This window comes from Archocentrus centrarchus, chromosome 22 (assembly GCF_007364275.1).
Source record: "Archocentrus centrarchus isolate MPI-CPG fArcCen1 chromosome 22, fArcCen1, whole genome shotgun sequence".
Lineage (NCBI taxonomy): Eukaryota > Metazoa > Chordata > Actinopteri > Cichliformes > Cichlidae > Archocentrus > Archocentrus centrarchus.
Genome location: NC_044367.1, coordinates 21,153,849 through 21,177,747, shown reverse-complemented (window position 1 = coordinate 21,177,747; position 23,899 = coordinate 21,153,849). Strand labels below are relative to the sequence as shown.

General features: G+C 40.3%; 1 protein-coding gene across 2 annotated transcripts in view; it reads right to left on the bottom strand.

The window, feature by feature from the left end:
- The window catches only part of galnt16 (UDP-N-acetyl-alpha-D-galactosamine:polypeptide N-acetylgalactosaminyltransferase 16), a 42,055-nt gene extending 26,050 nt beyond the window's left edge, over positions 1-16,005 (bottom strand). For both annotated transcript variants that reach the window (XM_030718866.1, XM_030718867.1), the window contains exons 1-4: positions 15,599-16,005; positions 7,621-7,802; positions 3,956-4,054; positions 3,791-3,858 (exon numbers count right to left, since the gene is read on the bottom strand). In XM_030718866.1, the coding sequence (XP_030574726.1) occupies positions 3,791-3,858; positions 3,956-4,054; positions 7,621-7,802; positions 15,599-15,799 (550 nt within the window). In that variant the 5' untranslated portion in view covers positions 15,800-16,005. The remainder of the gene's footprint in view (positions 1-3,790; positions 3,859-3,955; positions 4,055-7,620; positions 7,803-15,598) is intronic.
- Between the last annotated feature and the right edge of the window lie 7,894 nt (positions 16,006-23,899).

Below are 23,899 nucleotides of genomic sequence, written 5' to 3'. Positions count from 1 at the left end.
GTGTGTGTGTGTGTGTGTGTGTGAGAGAGAGAGAGAGAGAGAGAGAGAGAGAGAGAGAGAGAGAGAGAGAGAGAGAGAGAGAGACAGACCAGGAGTGTATTTGTTCTTTAGTGGTGCTCCTAACGGGGGGACAGCTGGTGTGTGTGTGTGTGTGTGTGTGTGTGTGTGTGTGTGTGTGTGTGTGTGTGTGTGTGTGTGTGTGTGTGTGTGTGTGTGTGTAGAGAAGACTACATCGCAACCACTCAGGCAAGAAGAGCAAAAAGTCACGGATCACACCCACTGTTGTATACTTTTAGGCAGATTGTGTATAAGCTTGTATGCATGTGTGTACATATGTGAGAGCTTGTTTGTATTTGGACCTTTTTTTTGCCAGACTGCACACAAAAATTTATAATTTAAAAAAATACTATCCTGTTTTTCTGAATTATGAAGATAATTATCTTATATATATCCATCTATTTTCCTCTGCTTATTCAGTTCAGGGTCATGGGGTGCTGTAGCCTAACCCAACTGTCATAAGGCAACAGGTGGGATAAACCCTAGACAGGTCAGCAGTCTATCGCAGGTAACGCAAAGAGACAAACAACATTCACTCCTAAATCCACTTTAGAATCACTGATTAACCTAACCCATGTAGGTCTTTAAACTTTATTAAGTTTAAACTGAACCTTTTTGATTTAAAGCAGGGCTAGGTTTGGGTCAGACCTTGCATGATGAAGTATCAAATATTCAATCATTTTCTTCTAAAACAGAGTACTGTAAACATTAATTAATTAAGTATATTCTTGTCTTAATACTGTTGGGAGACACATGCGGGCTTGCAGTAAAGATCACTGTCCTTGATTGAGCACCATGTCCTTGTGATTAAAGCAGGCGAGCCTTAACAGGATTACGCTCAGCCAGGACAATCCCTCCTGCTGCTGCTGCTGCTGCTGCTGGCCGACATCCTCCAACACCGTCACGTCTACTGACAAATCAGCTCACACTCTCACTGCATCAGCTGACTGCCTGTCTAAGTTCCACCTACACACTGGACATTGTAGCTCAGATTTAAAAATATTTATTCATTCATCTACATTTTTTCTTGATAGTTTAATAGAAAAATAGGGATATATAAATCTATATGGGCATTTGGGGGGATAAATACACAAAGAAAAGACAAAAACATACATGTGTCATAATTTATGCTGGTGAACTGAACCTTTATGATCCAAGTCTAAATAACAACTGTTGCTCGGGATGTATAATTTTAAGTGGCCGCAGCGAGAGCGTGTGAATCTGAGTTTATCTAAGCCTGCAATAACTCTCTCACTTGGGGGTTGCCAGCTGTGACCAGCTGTGATGACAGCAGCGAGACTTCACCAAAACAGAAGAGTTGTCAGACAGCTAACAATGAGTTGAAACTTGCTGTAAAACACTGTAAAAGCACAGGGCAGCTTCAGAATAAGTGTCAGGTGGTATATCTGCTGTAAAAATCCCCAGAACGCACCCTGCTTTACTCTCCCAATGATTTGGTCAGAATCATTGCAAGAACATTGGATTTAAGTGGTGAGTCAAACTACTAAGTATACAAAAAAAATTACAAAAAATAATCTCACTTACTACCTCACAGAAGGAATAAAAATAAAAATATTTGAGGAGTAAAGCATGGTATGCACCTTGCTGTTTCAAAACTGCAACAGCTGTTGTGTTAATTTTGTCAACAGTGGCGCCAATTAGAAAGCAGCAACCTAGGGACGCCACAGAGAAGAGCTGGAGGAAACAAAACAGTCATCCAATAGGAGGCTCATTGGCTCACTGTCAGAATGAGTCAAAAATAAAAGCCACAAACTGGAACCAAAGTGTGTTTGAGACTGGTTCACATGATAATTAATGCTGGGAATTGAAATCCAAAACAGGGAGAAGATTAAGACTGTAGCTTAAGAACCCTTTGTTCAATACAGGCCACTATGAACCTTGTTAATGGTACTGCCAGTTCACCGTGGGTGCAGGTAGACTGGCAGCAGGAGACAAGGGATAAATGAGGCATTAGTGGGATAGAGAACTCCCGCTGCTGCTGCCACTGAGACACTACTGATTAGACGTCTGGCCAGCTTTGACACCTCCGAGTGTGACTGCATGTGTGCGCAGGTCTTAGCACACCTTGAGTCTAGGTGTAGTGCTGTTCCCACAGACAGAGGATCCATGTGGTGGTAATTACAGAAAGCACTGTGGCCGTGAGCTCATGAAATTTTTCAGCCTGACGCTGAGAAAGAGGAATCATTACTAAAGCATGGTTATCCTATCCTAATTCCACTGTCCCGAACAGCCACATGAAACACATCAGCCACTGTTTATGGTGCTACTAAACTCCTAATTTTCCAAATGCCGAGGTCAATTAAACTGCTAATTCTCTTTCATGTTAAAAACCAGGCCGTTACTTGTGGGTTTCTCCAGCTCAGTTCTGCTGTTGCTGTTGTTGATGTTCATATTTCCCTCGGTTACATGAGATGCAGCCACCTCTTATTCAATTTCTGATTTCCTGTGAGAATTTCTTCAAACCCACTCCTTTCTCTTGACATTATTCCCCTCTTACATTTTCCAATTATTTGGATTCCTGACTGGTTGGAAATCTATGATATTTTTCGTTTCTGCCCAAATTCCCTTAGTGACCAAGTACTTCTGGTTCTTTTATTGCTGTTGTTGCTGTTGTTGTTATCACTACAAACAGCAAAAATAAGTTAATGTTACAAAATTGTTGGTCAGGCATACATTCAACAAGCACACAGCATTCCTCTGGAGATGTGTTTCTGACCACATGGTGAATGTAAGGGAAATATCTGGCTCCACTCTTTTCACATCATTTGGTAATGGGCTGTAAAACCAAAACATTAAGCTAAAGCAATGACAATAAGCCATAACTGTAAGAAATGTCTGTAAAGTACTGGCAGCTACATTTGACTGCATTAAACTTATTTTTTCCTGTTTTAAAATAAAAAGTTCTTACTGTAAAAAAAAAAAGTTTACAGTATAAAACAGTTAACCATTTTGATACCATCACACTGTGAACTATTGCTCAACACCACCTTAAAAGTATTAGGGGAAAGTCTGGCTCCTTGGAAGCAAAATATAAAGAAGTGAGGGGTGGCACAAGACTTTTGCACAGTAATGCACATTTACATTTGCATGAGTCTTTGCACATTTCAGCTGCTCCCTTATCTCCCAAGGGATCACCAACAGATAAAGCTGTATGCTTGATTTGATTGATTTTAAGCCAGATATCCTTTCTGAGACAACCCTCCCATTTATCAGGCTTGTGAACAGCAGGAGTACACGGTCTTGAGAGCTACCAAAAGCAAAATCACTGCATTATACAGTAAAATTCTGGAGTAAGCTGCAGCTATTTTTGTCTGAATTTACAATATATGACTGCACTTACATGCCCCAAATTTTTACAGCACTTTTTTTTTTACAATGAAGGAAAACTGCAGAATTATAATTCATTTCAGTCACTGTTGCCATGAAAGTAGCATTAAAATATAAATTCTCAGAAACAATTAAATTACAAAATCTTTACCCAAATTTAGCTTCCATATTATATTCATATTTAATTCAGTTTTCAATTCCTTTGTTTTGTTTGCTTCAATTTATTCTTTTTGTCATGGAGACAGAAGCAAGCTGAAAACTCAATAGTAGCATGCTTTTTTTAACAGTTGGCTATTCATACATTTAAAAGGCACAGGGCAATAGTTATTGAGTATGCATCTGAAGTCTTTCTGACCAGCAATGAAGAAGAAAAAAGCAAACTCACGGTCAGAGCTGAAGTCATCTATCAGGATTATTTCGTGAATCAAAGATGGGGGACTTCGCATCAGGACACTGAGGGGGAGAAGACCGATGATAGGAAAAGAAGATTAGAGGAAGCACACAAGTTGGCGTAATTTCTCCTGTCTAATTAAGTCACTTGTGTCATTACCTTTTAATGGTGCGAAGAAGAGTAGAGCGGGCCTCGTTGTGGAAAGTGATGATGATGCTCGTGGAGGGAAGGTCTGTGTCATAAGTCAGAGCTGCACACCTGCAGACAGAGGGCAGACACGAGGGTGAGAAGGTTAGATGTGTTGGATCTTATACAAGCCTATACGCCTTGTATCCACACACATACTGGACACAGTGTTGGGCAGATGTGATTGGCCGCAGTGCCCCGCAGAGTTGTTTCATCATTGTTGTTGTAGTGACACAGAACTTTCCAGTTGCCCAGCAACAGTTGCATAGATATCTGACCCTCTGCTTTAATCGGCTACCTGTTGCTGGGAGCATTAAGCCTAGGTCTTAAGGCATGAAAATGAAATATCATACACTGCTGAACTGTAAAACAAATCGCTCTTTGTTTAGGGCAACAAAACAGGGAGAAAAAAATTTGTTTCTTGCTGAATAAAGGCAGCTAAATATATCCACCAAGGAGCCATTATTACAAGATTAACAGTCATTGCAGGAGCCCAGCATTTGTTTAATTTGTAACTACATACTGGTATGCTCATATATTAAACATGCTGCCATTTGATGTAATTACATATGAGATATTAATGTCATTTTTGTAATGAAATAAGAATAAAATGCTACAGCAGCTTATGACAAGAAAATAAAAATGGAACTGGGAATATTATAGCATGCAGATGCCTTCTCAGAAATTAAATGTAACATTGTTTAAATAGTTTGATGTTCAGTTTATATAAACAAATGATACAAAGCCACTGCTGTAAAAACAGGGAATTTCTACTGTGTGATCTACTGTAAAAAACTGGCGCTGTTGAAACAAACTGCAGCCCCCTGTTACAGTATATCACCGAGTCCTATTACCTCGTTTTAGCATGCAGTCAATGCACAGAAATTTAAGCCTGATGAAGTTATTATTTAGGGACTCACTGGAATATTCAGATATTGTACACAAATATTCATGACCAAGACTCTTGTGGGGATTATTCTCATCTGGCCAGTTATTATCTTCAGGGTGTGGGGCTTATTTTTAAACCACTGAAAACAGCAGCATTACTGAAATCAGGGGGAACAGGGACAACAGCTTGACTTTTGTCGTAGTTAAAATGGACATAAAAGTAAGGAAGAGTCCTGTTCCTGATGGGATTGGAGGTCGAATCCTTAAGAACTGCTCTGAGCAGTTGGCAGATATATTTTGTTTTATTTTTTTTCAGCATCCCTCTAGCTCCACAGTGTCCCCCACATTTGGAAGGACGCATTGATTGCTCCTGTACCCAAAGTTAAATGACTACAGACCAGTTGCGCTCACTTCACTTGTTGTGAAAGCATTTGAAAGAACTGTGAAGGAAGAACTGTTGACTGTAGTTCAGGTTGATCTGGATCCCTTACAGTCTGCCTATAGGTCTGGTAGGGGGGTGGATGATGCTATTAGCACCTTACTAAATATGACCCTGTCACACCTGGAAGGTGCTAAGACCTTGGTGTGACTGCTATTTATTGACTTTTCATCTGCTGTTAATTGTATCCAGCCTCATATTTTAGCACCGAGGCTGAAGACCCATAATATCTGTCCCAGAGTGATATGTTGGTTGCTGGACATTTTAATACATAGGTCACAACATGTGAGGGTCAATGACATTTTATCAGATGTTCTTTTATCAGATGTTCTTTTATAAGGTTGTGTTTTATCACCACTTTTATTTGTTTTATATAAATGGTTGTCGGAGCCGGCACACAGGGCATCACATACTGAATTTTGCTGATGATTCTGTTGTCCTCTCTTTAGTGAGCCATGGAGACTCTGACCATGGCCCGGTGGTTGATGATGTCAGTCTTCCTTTCTTGATATTAATGTCAGGAAAACAAAGGAGATGATAACAAAATTTGTTAAAAAAGAAAAAAAAAACTGTCATCATTTCTCCTGTAACCATCAACAACCAACAGTTGAGGTGGTTAATCAGCATAAGTGCCTTGGCACCCTGATTGACCATAAACTCACGTTTGAGCCACAGGTTGCCGTGTGCAAGAAAGCACATCAGAGACTATATTTTTATCGTAAGCTCTGAAATTTTAATGTTGATCTTACTTTTATGAGAATGTTTTATCTTTGTTTTATAGAATCTGTCTTAACGTTTTCTTTTATTTGTTGTATGGGCTTCTAAATTTGAGGAATAGAAATCGTCTCCAGGGAATTGTTAAACTTTGCAGGGGTTTCACTGACCAACCTGGGGGATGTGTACAATGTCAGGACCCTAAGAAAAGCCTCTCCGTCCTGGCTGATTCCAGCCACCCTCTTAATGGCCACTTCAGGTTAATGTGGTGCTGCGGTCAAGGACCAATAGGTTCAAAAACTCTTTCATTAAGTTGGAAATAGGCTTATTAAATAACATGAGGTGATTTTAATTCATTTATTTATTTATTTTATGTATGTGAGACTGCAGCTGTGTTTTGTTGTTGTTTTAATGTCACTGCTAGCTGCAAAACTATTTGGCCCCAGAGGATAATAAAGATTTCTTTGACCTTTGGCCTTTTATACTAATTTCTCTCTGATAATATGATTTCACAGGTCAAAAACCAGCCTTTTGGGCCAGCTTTCTTCTGATTGACTAGCTCTTGCAAACAAAAGGTTTAAACAGTAGGTGGGTTAAGGCTAACTGTTCACATGCAGACTGGGAACCTGTTCAGCAGAATTATACTGTAAAGCTCCCACTTTTTACAGTACAGTAAGGTTAATTTTTCTCTGGCAAAAAAATGTTGTAAAATACAGTACTTACTCTCTAAACAGCAGTTTCATTAAGTGAAACTAGATGTCACTAGTTTACTGTAATTTAACAGGGAAATTACTTGGTGTGTATAATAATTTTTACCTGCTTTTAACAGAGCTTGCGTTTTGCTTATTGCCTATTATCCTCTTCTGTTTATGACTCATTTGTGTTAGTTCCTGCAATTTTATGCTTCAGTGAAACAGTGAGCAGATTGCTGCTTTAAAAAGGAGCAACCTGCTCTGCACAAATAAAATACATTTTTAGTTGGCTGCCAGTTAGCGGCATTTGCCAGATATAAAGAAGCCCAACAACTGTTGATAAGTGGATTTAGCAATATGAATAAAAAACAAAGCTCAAAAGAGGCAAAATATGTTCTGAGAAAACCTGAAGGTTTATTTTACTTCAACAAAGCCTGGAGGAGACATTATACACACTGTGAAAAGGGTTCTTTAGCGCTGTGAGATAGCAGATTGTAGCAGCGCCTGTAGTAACCACTGCAGTGTTTAAGAATTCTAAATATTTTAAGGTACTAAAAGCCGAGGCCACTAAACTAAGCAAAGAAAACGTGTTTGAAGATTCATTCTTGATCTTGAACCCAGCAGACTCCAAAACGTTTCAACACAAGGTCCAACTTATTTGGCAAAACTTTACATTCGATCTTCCTTATTGTTTGCCAAAATGAGGTTTAAGTCATGTCATTATCTGAATCGCAGCAGATTAGAGTAAATGCTGCAGGTCAGGTGACTAAATACCAACATAAAATCAGCTTTTAAGACAGATCTCTGACCACCTCGAAGTCAGTGTTCAGCTCGTACAAGATTAGCCGCTGATCCACTTGTGCAGATCAGAGCAGGCAGACAGTACCTGGACTAACCGTGCTCACCTGTAGTGCCGAGTGTCTCGGATGGTTCGCTCTCCGCCCAGCCGGTCGCTCTCCTGCAGGTTGAAGGCATGCTCCCTGTACGGGTCATCGCCCGGTTTCAGCTGCTTTGCCACCAAGTAAGCCTTCTCATCGAAGCTGCCCAGCAGCTGGCCCTGCTGCTCGGCCCGAGGGGGCTGGGTCACCTGGAGAAGACGTTAAAAGAGCGAAAACAAGGGATACTGTGAATGACTGATGCTCAAAAGTGTGCAAGTGTGTGATTTAAATTATATACACACAAAAAACTCCCACTGTCACTCAGGCATGTACGCAAAGGTGAAAACACAGCTGCACAAGTTGTTTTGAGTGTCAACACGCTGCTCCCTCACAGCCTTCGTTTTTATAATGTCTGTGAAAGTGACACACCAATTTTAGTTTGTCTTCTTTAACTGTCTGTCTTAACAGTTGTGCTTTGCAATTCTGTAAGACGCCTGTCTGCCTGTGGGAACAATTTAGGATTTAGGATCCTCCTCAGGATAAGAGAAAAAAAACCTCAAACAACACTGGAAACAGCTTATCTGATATTCTCATGCCCTTGTTCTGTGCTGTATAATGGTTTTTTACTAACTAAATGTAATCTTACATCCTTGTCTTTCTTAGGGTGACTTTGTAACATCTGTCCAGGGACATTCCCAAAACCCTCTTGGCAAACTCTGGCACATTTGCTGCCATGATTATTAATGTGCAGTGCCCCTGCTAAATAAGCCAAAAATAAATAAATAAATAAATTGCTTTAACTTTTAATCCAATGTGAAGAAAAGTATCAGCCAAATTATTAAAATGTAAATGCTATTTTCTTATTCAGGTCACCGTGTCAGTGCTAACAGGGCAAAATGGGATGGGCACTCATCAAATCGGAATACATAGTCCATAAATCCTCAGTAATTAATGGATTTTCTCCGCAAGGAGCTTTAACACTCGCTGACAGCCTGGGTGAGTGGGAGGTTAAAACAGCTGATGAATACATAAAGGGAGATGAGAGCAGCCCTCATTAGAGATGCAATAGCAAAATGGACAGAGACAGAAAGGCAGCGGGTTTGTATCGCGCTGTTTTATTAAAGGTCGGTGTAAGTCGAGGGATTTAGAGAAAGCTCCTGAAGAGTTTCAGGTGAGACTGACCTCATTTTCAGTCACCCCAGAGGAACAGCATGACCCCGAAAGCCTCAAGGATTCACACTCAAATATATCTGCACTGCACAGCTACGGAGAAAGACAACTGAAGGGTACACTAACTGTACAGTAGTTGGGAGACCTCTGATTTTAAAGCTGTAATTTATATTTTTTTGGCCAGGCAGTGTATATTTATATCTAGTAAACTAGGAAGAAAATTGATATAAAATAGGCATCAATTTATTCTATGAACTTCCTCAGTGTTGTATCTTATACAATATTTATTTATATTATTTTTCAGAAAGGTGCTAAGTTGTAATACATTTTCAATGGAAGAAAAAATAAAAGTTAAAGGTTACCTCCTTAAAATAACTCAGTGGTTAATTATATGTGAACTACACAGGTTTCTATTATATATAGTTGGATCCAAACAGAAAGATGTAAACATGATGTTGGGTATATGTAAAGTGATCTCTTCATGCTGACCTGAGTGTATAATTTAATTCAACCCACTCAAATGCTCATTAAAATGTAAGTAAGTAAGTAAGTAAAATTTTATTTATATAGCACCTCTCAAGACATAGATCACAAGGTGCTTCACATCGTTAAAACAAATTACAATTGGAGTAAGGAGGACAAAAATATATATATATATAAAATAAAATAAGATAAGATAAAATAGAAAATAAACTAACCAAACGCAAGCCTAAAAAGATGAGTTTTTAGCTGTTTTTTAAAAGACACCACCGAATCCGCAGTTCTTATACACAAGGGGATAGAGTTCCAGAGTCGGGGAGCTACTGTTGCAAAAGCTCTATCACCTTTAGTTTTCAGCCTTGTGTGATGTAAGGCCAGTAGACCTTTATCACATGACCTCAGAGACCTGGTGGGAATGTAGGGATGCAAGAGTTCACTGATATAAGGTGGGGCTTGACCGTGAAGACCTCTATAAGTCAGGACCAGAATTTTAAACTGAACTCTGAAACTAATGTGGAGCCAGTGCAGCTGGTTGAGTAACGGTGTGACATGCGAATACTTAGAAGATTTTGTCAGAAGCCTTGCAGCAGCATTCTGAACAACCTGGAGACGCTCTAGGGAGCTTTTGCTAAGACAAGTAAATAAAGCATTACAATAATCCAGACGTGAGGAAATGATGATCAAGATCTTTGACCTCACTCTGTGCACCCGGTACAGTGCACCATAATAAGGAAATTCAATTTTCTATCTTCTTTGCATTATGTCAATTAGATTTAGATAGATTTCCAATAATATTACTCTTCTATATGCAAAACAGGATTAATCCTAATTGTAATTTCAGAAGCATTTTGCAGATGGTAGGAGTATAAAAAGAAAATAACCAAACAAAGCCCAAAAGCTTGAATTTTGCATAATGCATATGCATAAATTGCATACTTTTATAATGTAAATAATTTGTCTTTGGTAAAATTTGTTATCTGTGCAAAAAAATCTAATTGAAACAAAAAGACTGACACTTGTTATACAAAGTACATCATAATTCATAAAACTATTATGTATATTTTACTTAAGTATTTGATTGATGTTGAGTAAATTGAGACAATTGTTTTCTGGATTTACTAAAAGCAAACTGGACTCAATGAAAGGTTAATAAATTTAACCGACACAACTGAATGAAATTTAACTGACAAATGTCTTGTTCATATAATTTAATCAAAATTGGTTAGGTATACTCGACTCGTTTAGATGGAAATATGGTGGCATGATTAAAACTATGTTAATTCAACAGATTATTTTTCTTTTAGTGTAATCAATTCTGTTAAATTTGCAATCATTTAAAAGCAAAGAACACAAACCACTCTGGCTTTTTACACCAAAGACACTCTATGTAATGCATGCTCGTGAAGCCCAAACTGTTATTATTTGAGAAGGTAAACAACCTGTCCATTAGCGGTCTCTAAATCATCTTGGAGGGGACACAATTGGGGCTATGGGCCTATATTTGTCACTGCTATTAATTTATCTTTACGGACCGGAGCCAAGAGCTCTGAGATGACAGAGTCAGGCCATGGACTAGAAAATCTGCAAAACAAGTGGCAAGGTTTAATGAGTATACTGTAGATGTTGCGCTGTTATATATTACATGTGAAATTCACTACTATGCAAGTAGTTTCTTCTACCATAACACGATATTTTGACAGTTTTACTCTTAGTGTGGTTCTGATCTCTTGCCAAAATCATCTGTGATGTATCCCTTGGTTATCGTCAAATATCATCATGACTAAATATTAAAAGCTACAAAAAAAATGGTACTCAGAGGATATTAAGACATAAATAACAGAAGGCGCTTTGAGGCTCGGTCCACTGAATTAAACATGAACTTCATCTGGAAGATGAACACATGTCCGCTCTTTCAGGCTGAGTTAAAAGACTCAACAAGTCTCACACACACACAAGTGCAATCTGCCTGATTGCCCGGAGACGGAGCCCCGCTGTGGCTGCGGTAACAGATGAGTGCATCCACAGAACATCTATGTAAGTGTGTAAACTAATTTGAATATATTTTATTTTAGTTTATCCCATATGTGAAGCACTTTGTGTGCTCAGTAAATAACATTATTATTATTGCTTAGGCAACAAACTGAAGTAATTTCCTTCATCAGCAAAACTGGCTCTTTCCTCTAAAGAGTATTTCTGGTAGTTAACAAAAATGATGAAAATTTCCAGGCTTGCCTATTTGATATATGTTTGCATACCCACAGCTAATAGGGAATTATTTAAAAAGCTTGCAAATCTCATTGACCACAGTCATTACAAAATTCATGACTGTGAAGATAATTTCTTTTCAAACCTTTTCTTACTTTAAACACATTCAGCTTCCAAAAACGTGAACACATTTAGGAGTTTATAACATAAAAATTAATATATTTTCTTCTGTCACACAAACTAAAAAACGCAATGTCAAGTAAAGGTACACGGTAAAGATACACCCATGGACACTATATGAACAAAAGTACTGGGCCACCTACATGTTAAGCCTACAGGAAACCTGTGATATGAAGCTCCTAGCATGCATTTTTTGTGTTGATGTTGATGCCAGACAAGGTTTGAAGCTTTTCACACACTGAGTCAGCAGACTGTTGACTTTTACACACTATGTACCTGAGCTCTCTGTGACCCCGCTCTGTAACTTTACATGGTCTGCCACTTTGTGGCTGAGGTGCTGTGGTTTCTAAACACTTCCACTTTGCAATAATGCCATTTACAACCGATAAGGGAATATCTAGGAGGGAAGAAATTTTACAAACTGATTAATGGGATGATAGAGTCCAATTAAAGCACCACACTCACATTCAGTGAGTTCTTTAGACAAACCCATTCTTTCACAAATGTTTGCATAGCCAGACTGCGTGGCTAAGTGCTTGATTTTATGCACCTGTGGCAATGGGACTGAAAACACCTGAATTCAAAGATTAGGAGGCGTGGCCCAATACTTTTATCCATATGTATCTATGGATATAAACCCTTTCTTTTCAGAGAAGGATGGGTGGGGCAATTTAGAAATGACATCTTTGTGTAGTTTGTCCAGTGAAGCAGCTTAAACATCATTGCTCACAATACTCTTAGAGTTGACTGTGGTACATGTAGCAGAATAGCATCACAATTAAAAAGACGACTGTGTAGGGTTGAGCTGTGTTCTCACTTTAATATTAATCTAACATAATGCTTCTAAAATATGTATACATTGAGGATAAAGGCCAATACTGTTTTATACCCTAAAAATCTGTAATGCACAGAAAGCACAAGCCTGACCTTAAGAAAAGCTTAGAGCTTATCAAGGATCCTACATGAACACATAAGTTTGGAACAGTTATGGAGATTTTTCTGCATTGGCTCCTTTTTCTTATTTGTCTTGATGTCAGCTGGAAAAAATGATGTCATGCATTTCTTTGGACCCAGCAGAATCTAACAGGGTTTATGTCGTGCACAATCAAATTTAAACAAGCCGCACACACTCAGCAGATTAGACGGGTTTTGGAGTTAAAACGCTTGATGAATATGAACAAAGGAGTTTTTTTTTTCTGAACAGTAACTTGGATTGTTGCGTATTTTTTGCAATGTTTATCAGGGTTTTAAAAGATTATGTGCTTGGATTGTGAAAGTTGCCAAACGGTGAAGCATTAGTGGAGCTCTGCACTCTCACAAAGTCTTCAAGTTCTGTATGCATCACTGTAATGGAATATGTAGTTAATCCCAGCTCAGAGAAGATTGCTAACAGCACAGTTCTCTCATGAAGTGGATGTGGTCATATGTCAGAAATAAAGGTTGTCCAAAAAAAATTAAAAAAAATAATAATAATAATAATGTCTGGGCATTCAGACCAGCAGCATGAGCTGCTTCTAGGAACTGACAACTTCTTATTCATACATTTAAAATGTGAGAAACGTGACCGCATGTATGAAACACATAACAGGGGGACGTGTTGCAAGGAAAATGGCAAAGTAATTGGCTGATTGGGCTCTATGATGACATGTTATGAGAGCAGGTCAGAGAGGGTGTTGATTACTGTGAACGCTAAAAATTTAATTAGATGAAGAACGATGTTCACACACTTTGTAACTGCACAGAAACCGCGGCAAGGCTGGGAAATTAAGAGGCTCAATGGGGGAAATATGGAGAAAAAAAAGCAGAGCCAGTGCAAACAGCTTTCAAAGATGATGTCATTAGTGAATCAAATTCAACTAATAAACATAAGAGGCAAGAAAAAGAAACATAAGAGTAGGGCTGCAGAGAATGACATAAGAAAGAAAGAAAGAAAGAAAGAAAGAAAGAAAGAAAGAAAGAAAGAAAGAAAGAAAGAAAGAAAGAAAGAAAGAAAGAAAGAAAGAAAGAAAGAAAGAAAGAAAGAACTGTTAAAGGGGCAATGCAAAGAAAAAATTGAGAAATAAAGAGGAGGAAAAGATAGTGTGGGAAAAGAATAGATGAAGAAGGAAGAAGAAAAGGATAAAATAAAGACACAATGGAAACAAGGAAAGAACAAAGGATAAGTGGAAAGATCAAGGAAGTAAGGGAACGACAAAAAGAAAGGAAGGAAGGGAAAAATTAAGAATAGGGAAATCTGTAAGAAAGAAAGAAAGCCCTCCTCTGTACCAGCCTGCTCTTGTTGAACCATGGGACCCTGCTGTGCTGAGCTGGCAGCCTGTGAGCTTCAGGTCAGATTACCAGGACAAACTACAGCTAGAAAATCTCAGTTTGGTGATAAAGGTGAACGACCCCGCTGAGTAAATCAAAGATTACACATAGGAAAGGCTTCAATTTCAAAACTAAAGCAAACAGGTCAAAGAACGATCTGATTGGAAGTAATGCCTGTTTGTGGTTCAGCAGCAGTTTACAGTTTATGGCATCAGCTTGTAATCTATGACAGGGACATGATACTGTACACCTCCCTCTCTTCTAACTGCAATCACAACGACGATTATTTAAACTGCTTCCATATTTGTTTGCACGCATCCTCCGATCATCACCGTACTCTTGGCCTGTGTTCACACACTAATGCAAACCACAGCCTGCTCTCTCCTTCTTGTTACACGCTGCTTCGGAGGGCCTTCCTGCATAGATGCCACATCAGCCCGACTGTTTGGTATTTGCCCTGAATGAATAAATCCTGCAAGCAACGCTTTAATGATTCGGCTGCTGCTGGAATGAAACACCTTGACATGTTGGCACACAACCCCAGCCACATCTGAGGCAATTTTATTGGTCTAGTAAATTGTGAAAGAGGCTGGAGTGTGCAGTATTTTAACATTAATTCCTGTCTCCTCAAAATTGAATTAAATATTCACACTTAAGTGAATTTTCTATTTGCTTATTGGGTGGCATAAATAGCTGGGGAAAAGTGATTGGTTATGCATTTGCCCTCAAAATATTTTATTAAGATTCACTTTTATTTTAAAATTGACCCTGAATCTCTTATTATTTAAGCAAAAGATGCACTCAAACTTTTCCACCTTTTGCCAAGATTTAAAAGGAGCTATTATTGATTTATGTTCAGTCAGTGACCAGTCCGTTATCTCCTGGGCACAAGGACACTAGATTATTTTTCTGCACTGCTCTAAAGGCACAAACTACAGGTCTTGTTTCTCTTCACATTAAATGCAACACAAAGCCTGCAGCCCGACTAGACCAAATATTCTAATCTGAGCTGGCACGCAGCCAGCTCCAGCATATACCGTTCAGACCGTGTCTGTAGGCTGTGTTACTGAAAGCCAAGCCTGGCGACCACCACACCTGCAGTCACAGTATTTACCAGAGGTTATTTTTTTCCTTCTTCGCCCAGGCAACAACAGGCGAATACAGACATGACCTGACTGAAACAGGCCCTTTAATGACAGACTGCCCGACCTGAAAGCCCGTGTTTTTCACCTCACATGTGCAATCCGGGAAAGGTCGCTGCATAATATGGTTTACTAGGCGTTTGCGCACGACGCGCGGGACTTATGGAAAGCCTATTATGGGTACTTGAGGTTCTCTAGGCGTCGGGTATAAAGCACAGAAAGGCGGGGAAACACAACAAAACAAGGCAATAAACAGGCTGTAGATTGTTCTGTAAGCTGCGTCCACCTGACGAGGTTGAAGACGGTGCTCATGCCTGCAGCAGCCTACATGCCTATTCCAACTGTGACACTCAGCTGTGCACCACCACCTCCACCTCCACCTCCATCCTCATCATCCCAGGGTTCACACACACATGCACATCAACATGCAGCACACACTCTCCTGCAGCTCGGCGCCTCCAGCAACAGCGACGCTCTCATCCCCCCTTTCCTCTTTATCCCTTACAGTCGCGCTCACTCACTATCAGCGGGATGGTCCTGTCATCCCGGTGAATCTCCAGTCGACCGGGGACCACCTTTTGCCCATGGCCCCTGCCGCGAGTCTGCGAAGCCGACGACGACGGCGACGACTGGGGCTTGTTGTCCTGCCACAGGTAATAAAACGTCCCTAAGATCCATGCAACGGTCAGAATCGCGATGGCGTTGGCCCGTATCCTTCGCATGGTGAGCCCATATGGAGGGCTCCGCAGCCCGGCAGGTTCAGGTCCGTGCGCCGTAGAAGGTGCAACCTCCCACGCCGGTGATGGGTTGAACCGCAGCGCCGACAGACAGCCTCTGTCTCTCCGCGTACAGCCTCTTCTGCCGGAGCGCTGCCTCTCTGCTGGGATTTGCGCACTGACAGAGCCACGGTCCTAGCGCCGAGTCATATCATCTCCCTACTCTCAAACACTCGCGCGCTCGCGCACACTCACGCGTTATCCATCCGCTGGCTGTAATGAGGAGAGCATGTCCAATCTACAACGAGCAGCTGACATGCACGCCTGGGTGCAGATCATTGGGGAAACAAAGGAAAGAACGAGATGAGATATGAATATCTCGACTTCTGGTCCTTTCAACCTTTAATTCGCGGTTATCCTTTGGTTTTACTCCCTCTGCGCGTCACTGAAGCGATGCTGTTTGGTTTTACCTACAAGAACATCACCTCTTTCCCTTTAAAACCAAAAGCAGCTTCCCCTTATTTGTATAACAGCCAAAGCATTAAAATCATGGGTAGGGTGGCTAAGTCGACCTCCACCGAGCGCTGCACTTGGAACAGATTTGAGGAGCTATGTCATTATACTTCGATTTACTAAATGTTTTACCTTTAGCTAAAGGTTGATCAGTTTAAATAATAAGAGCCATTTTTGGAGGTTCAATGTCCTAAAAAGAGAAAATCTGGGGCCAAACAGACTATGCAAATGTTTTTATGAGCGTTTAATTTAATTATAATCTGCTGATAATTAATAGAACAACACCAAGTGGACAATAAAGAATATTTGATTGATTGATTGATGATTGAACACATTCACATGCATTTTCTGATGTTATTAGTCAAAGAAAAGCAGCAAGATTCACATTGGAAAAACTATAATTTAGCAATTTGTTTGAATTTTTGCACAAAGGCAACAAACTTTAAAATGAAAATCAATAAAAACCTTTCATCTTATTGTAATTTAAGTAGTCTGAGAGGGAACTAGCCTCCTGGACCTCACTGGGCTTTCAGATTTTATGACAGGAGTCTTTTGGGCAGATCAATGCTGTTTTCAAATCCTGGATTTAGATATTTACATTCTTATCAGAATAAGGTGTGGTTGAGCAGTAGGTTCAGTATAGGGCTTTCATCTAGTCCCCTTTATATGAAGCACATGCAAATGCCCATCTGGTGGGCAATGCTCAGAACAAAGATGGGAGAGCTGTAGGAGAAGCTACAGCTGTGGTTTTACTAGATTTCTACCTTCTGTAGCATGAGTGCACCACTTCAATTCAATACCTGTGATATGTGTGATTTTGCTGTCTCTCATAAAAACGGCAACTCCAGCTATGCAGATAATTAGGTTTCATCAGAGACAATATATGTCTCTGAGTTTTCAGCAATTTATAATGGAGGTCAGTGCAGTTTCATCTGTGATTTTTTCCCTTCCAGAAACAGTGTCTCTGTTATTTCTTAATTTGCAGATTTGAATGGGTTTGTTTTTTTATGGATAAAGATATGAATCCATATTAAAATCAAATGCTGGCCAAATAAAACCAGAACTGTTGTTATATATAAGGAAAACAAAATCTGTTCATTCAATGTACTGACCCTTTCACTTCTTCAATACAACATCTGCTTCATCCAGAATCTGAATAAAATATGCACATTTGCTGCAACATACTTTTCCTCATTGTATAGGTAGACTCACTTTTCTGCCTATGCATATTAAATAATGCATTGAAACTTGGAGCCTCCAGCTCTCCCAGAGTAAATTAAGCAATGCAGCTGAATTGCTCACGAGGGGAAAAGAAGACTTTGTAGCAGCATGAATATTCATCTCTTGATTCACACAGATGACCTTTGCAACTATGACTTATTCTGTGTGCGATTAAATCAGTGGCGTAAGAAAAAGTCAGAATACATTAGCTTGAGAGAACCCCTCTCCAAAATCCATAACAGCCTTTAAACGGCTTCAGACACCAGCAAAGAAATCGGAGCAGCGCAATAACACCCCAGAGGCATAACAGAGCTGAGGAGGCTGAAATTTCTCATCTTAGTCGCTCTGTGCTACAAGAAACACGCACACGCACAAAAAAACAGCCCACAGTATGAGCTCATCCAGCCCCACCTAATATCAAAAATACTGTGTGAGGTGTCCTCACACAGCTGGGTCCATCACCACAACACTGGGAATCAGGAATGCCAAGATTTCCTTGTCAGAAGAAAATAAAGAAACATGATCCAGCAACAGTGGAGGGATGACAATACAGAGTAAGATGAAATCAATAGATGGAAGACAAACCCTTCTGCAGCTGTGCACTGTTATGTCTTTAATTGATGATGGATTCAAGCAATTATTATGTGATGAAACATGCCTAGAAATACCAGCAGGCTTACTTTTCTCTGTTAGTTCCTGTATTTAGTAGGACCACTTCCCAATGCATTTATAACTCCCATGGCCTTACTTTCTAAAAAAGTAATTACATGCTTTTTGCATCAGTTATAAGTGTGGTTGAGAGCTTATAAAAAATTCCCTTTACCTCTATGGTGTATGGCCATTCCACGAGGAACACAGAGAGCCATTCACACTATTGGCCAATTAACCTAGTGTGTCTTTGGACTGTGTGAGGAAGCCAGAATACAAAAGCAGGCACAGGGAGAAGATGCAAACTGCACACAGAAAGGCTCCAGTTGGGAGGTGGATTCAAGCCCATGACCTCTTTGCAGTGAGGTAGCGGTGCTAACCATTGCACTGCCCAGAAAACAGCTGTACCACATCAAATAATTCAGTATTTATCAACTGGTTATTTAGTATAAATGTGCAATCATTAAACAGGAAAGATGAATGCTAAACACAGGGATTTACAACCTGGCAACCCAAACCTGGCTGTTATTCAAGAGAAGGCATGCAAAGTTAAATTAAAGTCGACGTATCATCACAAAATAACAGCAGGCTACTGAGTAATCCAATAAAGCTACTTTTGGCTGCTCCCTTATTCACATGGGGTCACCACAGTGGGTAGCTCCACATGTCTGATTTTTACGCCGGATGCCCTTCCTGATGCAACCCCAGAGGGATTTGGTCTCTTCCCAAGATTATATTGGGGATCTTTTGGTTGTTAGGCAAACATGTGAGCCACTACATTATGGAGTCACTTATTGTGCAGCCCCATAAGAATAAAAAAAAAAACAAAAAGCACTGGACTCAAGTTTTGCATTGATTTTCAATATTCATTGAAAGGATAAAAGAGGGTAAAAGACTGGCAGCAGCTTCAAGCAACAGAAAACCTTGAAAACCTCCAGCTTCCCACAACCATCAAAGGTCCCTCATTTTCTTCTGAGCCTCTTCTTCATCTGTTAGTCACAGGGGATCACTACAATATAAATGCACTTTGTAAAATTTGAAAAGTCTAACAGACTGTGTCTGCTGTCTCCCTGAAGCTTGGTGCTTGGAGGTTAATCTCAATATACACGCAAGCCATCTATTCCCTCTCTTCTATCCCGTCACAGAGAGACCCGTCAGGCAACAAGATCCGCCCTGCATCCAGCCTGGGTATATAGAAAGGGAAGGTCAGAGGGGTCAGAGCCACATCTGGCTCAAGGCTGGGAGATATTTGTCTTCATTCGTATGGACAGGGCTGCGCCTCTCGCAGCTCTGCTGTCACAGTTATCTTTGGGAAAGACAGTGATGCCCCAAAGCAGGGAGGGAAAAGCCTCTACACATTCAGACAAGGAGAGGATAAAAGAGGATAAACACACACAGCAGCCATGGTGAGGTGTTGGTACTGCCAACTTAGCTGGGAACACTGCACACTCTAATGTCTGATGGCATTTTCTTCTTTCACTGGACCCAGCAATCCAGCTCTTAACTGGCTTGTTAAGGGTGCAGAGAGGAAACGTTGGCTGGATGTGGAGCTGACAGCAGCGTAAACATACTGCTAAAGTCAACAATGACTCTCCTGAGATGCCCGGAAAGACAATGCTCCACATTCCCACAACAGCTGTGAAAAAAAAAAAAAGATGGAAGGGTGAACTGTATTGGGTGGGGAGCAGGATCAAAGAGCTGTCTTCTAATGAGACTGATCAAGCTGAAAATCTTTTGTTGTATTATTAGAAAACAGCTACAAAGTTATTGCAATGTTACCGAAAATGAATGATGAGTAATAAACACGGTTATAATTGAAGTTATCTGCAATTAAATAAACAATAAACAACCTGTTCAAACTGGTAACAGTTATCAGGAATGGATGGCTGCCTGTAAGGACTCTGCTGTGCCCTTGAGCAAAAATCTCTGTACTGCTCATGAGTGCTGACCTCTTGAAGGCAATTTTAGAAGAAAAAAAAGTACTGCATCATGTGTGTTACGCAGCACAAATTTTGCAGCAAATTTTTGCAGTGTGCATGTTTGTATGTGTTACTTGTGTTGGAGTCCCACCTCTATCTAGATCTGAGAGGGACAAAAAGCAATTGCACATCCATAATGTAAATCATTGCTTATTATTTTAACGTAAATACTTAATTTAGGTTGGGCTCATTCTCTGGGAAATGAATGCATGTCCCCTGAAGTGTTAGAAACACAGCAGTGAGTGCGTATTTATCGCAAACATGCCCACAGACTGTCACCAGCACTTTTAGTTCCAGTGAGAATCACTGCTGGCATTTCTCACAACTTGGCAATGCAGTGAAATGGGAAAAGTGAGGAAAGACAAACAGAACCAACACACATAGCCCCCACACCCCCCCCCAAAAATCCCATAAGCCTCTCTGGAATTCCACTAAAATAATAGTGGAAACTCAGCCAACTGAGTCTCTGCTGTATCCAGTGATCATCAAGCTCTAAAATGTACAAGTTCAGTCTTGTGTGTGTGTGTTACATGTGTGTATATTATGCAAATACAAAGCATCAGAACGCAAACACAAAGCAGGAATTTATGTGAGCGTCTGTCCTGATGCATGCAGAACAGGGCAGAGGTCGACTCACAGAGATTTCGACTTCCGGTGCTTCACTGCAGGCCAGAGGGGATGTTAACGAGTCAGCGCTGGATAACTTGAGTATTTTTACATCAGGTCACATAAAAGATTTCAAGTCATACTCCACCTAAAATACATCTTTTAAGTAAGAAGCAGGGAGGCGTGGTGGTGCAGTGGTTAACACTTTCACCTTGCAGCAAGGTTTAGTCCTGCTGGCCTGGTGGGGCTCCTTGTGTGGAATATTCTCCTCTCCAGGTTCTCTGGCTTCCTCTCACAGGCCAAAGACATATATATTAAGTTAATCTGTGACTATAAATTGTCCATAGTGAGCATGAATGGTTGCCTGACTGGTGAACTGTCTAGGGTGCACCTTACCTCTCACCCTATGACAGTTGAGATATGCTCCAGCACCCTTACAACTATGAAATTGGCAAGCAGTTAAAAAATGGATGGATGGCATAAGAAGCACTCCATGTAGGCTTGAGAAGGGCACATAAAAAAACTGAGAGATTGGAGACTTAACAGTGAATTCAGCAAAGTCTTCAAGAAAGGAAAAAACATAATAATTTGCTTTATCGCCAAGAAGCAAAAAAGTCACGATTTTCCTTCTCTTGAATATGACGCTCTAGCTATGAGTGTGAGTAGTTTTGCATAAAGACTGGAACATAAGAAAAAGAGCTAGCCCAGCTCTATCCAAGGACAAAGATAAGGTTAACTGGTTAACAAATTACACCTTGGATTAAACATTTGCCTAACATGCAAAAGGTCATTGGTTCGAGATGGGGAGAAAACACAAATCCCTTAGGGGGTTGCGTTAGGAAGGGCACCTGGTGTGGTGACCCCTTGTGAATATGGGAGCAGCTGAAAGGAATTTTAAATTCAATTAGCAGAATCCACATTATAGCTCCTCTAAAGTTAACTGATAATTAAGATATTAGATATTTCGCTGGTTTAATCTTTAGAAAACTGTTAAAAAATCTAACAGACACAGCTAGCTGTTTTCCACTCTCTAGTCTTTGTGCTTAGCAAACTTTTACTGGAAAGATCATGCTGACTGCACAGCTCCAAGTCTGAGACTAAAAGCTTGCTCTCAACTGTAAACTTTGAGACAAGATCTATTTAAAATTTGAAAAGAAGAACAATGAATTTGCTCACAAGTGTGATATAAAGTCTGTCTGCTATAAAGAGCTCATTCTTCCAAATGGTTCTTGTGTCTTGGCCAGTATACTATCAGGTGGTCCAGTTTCATTTAACTGTTAAGTCTTGGGTCCAGCAGTCAGTCTGATCAAAGTGTAGCTACATGGACAGCTTCTGTTGGAGTTTAAATGCTTTCAAGGGCGGTGTTGCATTTACTCAACATTTCTAATAATAATCCAGCATGAGAAAAGCTCATTAAAATGACTGCAGTTCAGTCAAGAAGAGAAAACGTCTGATTTCTGAATTTGAGGAACTTGGCAGTCCGGCATAAAGCCTGTAGATGTCTGACCTCAAGATGCACTGCATATCCCAGCAAACCAAACCCAAAACCTTCAAATACTCAACTCAGAGTTGTTTTTCTCAGGATGGAGTCCCTCTGTAAGCCACAATACCAACTATCCTTACAACTGTTTTCTTAATCAGTCATTCAGTGAGAGCAGATACAGCTACTTTCCGAATGGTGACGTCTGATGGAACAAAGCATTATTTGTGTTTCTTTAATGCAAGTCACACCAGACGGGTGGAGCTTCAGGATATGGAGACTTATGAGCAGGAAAGTACACTGACCTGATGTGAAGAGAATGTTAAGCTGTTTAACCAACAGGTGATGTGAGCCATGTTGGCACACACACCTATAGTAAACACATATCTGAAACTTAACGAAACAAAGGGTAGCAATCGCATCATACATCTCAACCCCTGCTGTAGCTTAGCAGTCAGTCCACGGTGCTTTGAGCCACAGTCAGGAAAGCACTTCTTCAACCACCAAAATGTGAGAGTCAGTATTGAGTCTGTAGGCTGGATGAGTTACAGATTCACAGAAGAAATAAAATGAGACCAAGCCGTGCTAGATGCTCCATGAGGCTGAAAAAAAGAAGATATTTAATTAATTTGTTTTCATTCTACATCAACAATTCACCCAACAGCTATTGTAGTATTTTATTACAAGCTTAAAACTTTTTAAATCAGGGGATCACGAACTCTTAAAGGTTGTCCTTGCCTTAAGATATTTTTAACCTAAAACCCACAGAAGTCAATGTCAAAACTTGTTGGATTTATCCATTTGGGAACAAGAATGCCTGTACAAAATCTAATGGCAATAAAGGTACTGAAATACTTAAATTTGAGGCAAGCCTGTGCATCACAGTCCAAAAATCACTCATCAGATTTATACAATAAATCTTCCACTAAAAACTGAGGAGGTATTTTCTCTGTGCCAGCAGCGCAGAAAAGAAAGCAGAGGTGGATTGGCTTAAACTGGGCAAACTCTTGCTGGATAGGCAGCTTCCAACTGGAACATCTTTTCCATTTGCACACTGCTGCAGCATTCCAAGACATGACACCATCCCAGTGCTGGTGCTGGAAACGCTCTCTCAGTTTCTTCAATAGACTATTACTGGCAAACGGGACAGTACAGTGTTGCTGGATGTAGAAGACACACTAAAAAAAAAAAAAAAAAGAGCTACAGTTTGGAGATTGCTGAATTATTCAGTGCTTCTCTCAGCCTCACAGACACTGCTGTATTCAAAGTCGCTGGGGACCTGCGTACTATTATGTCAGAGCTCTCCATATGCTCCCGTGATGCTTCTATCAGCCAAACATATTCTGCTGGTTTGGGCCCTGTTCTCAAGCTGGATCCTGTCTCCCTGCCCAGACGAGGAAGTCATCAGGAACCATCCAAGGCCCCAATGTAGAAAGCAGTTGGCAGACATCACTGTTAGTGTGTGAGACTCACTGCGTTGCTGAGCAGTCGGGCTGTTGTGATTCTGTTACTCCAGCTGGCTTGGCTCAGTGTAATAAGTCCATTAGCAGGACGAGTTACAGTGCAAGTATTCTCTGGTGCCCCGGCCCTGAGGATAATGGGCTTATCTGGGAAAGGACTTCCAGATGAGATGGGAATGCCTGACTGTTCGCAAATAGA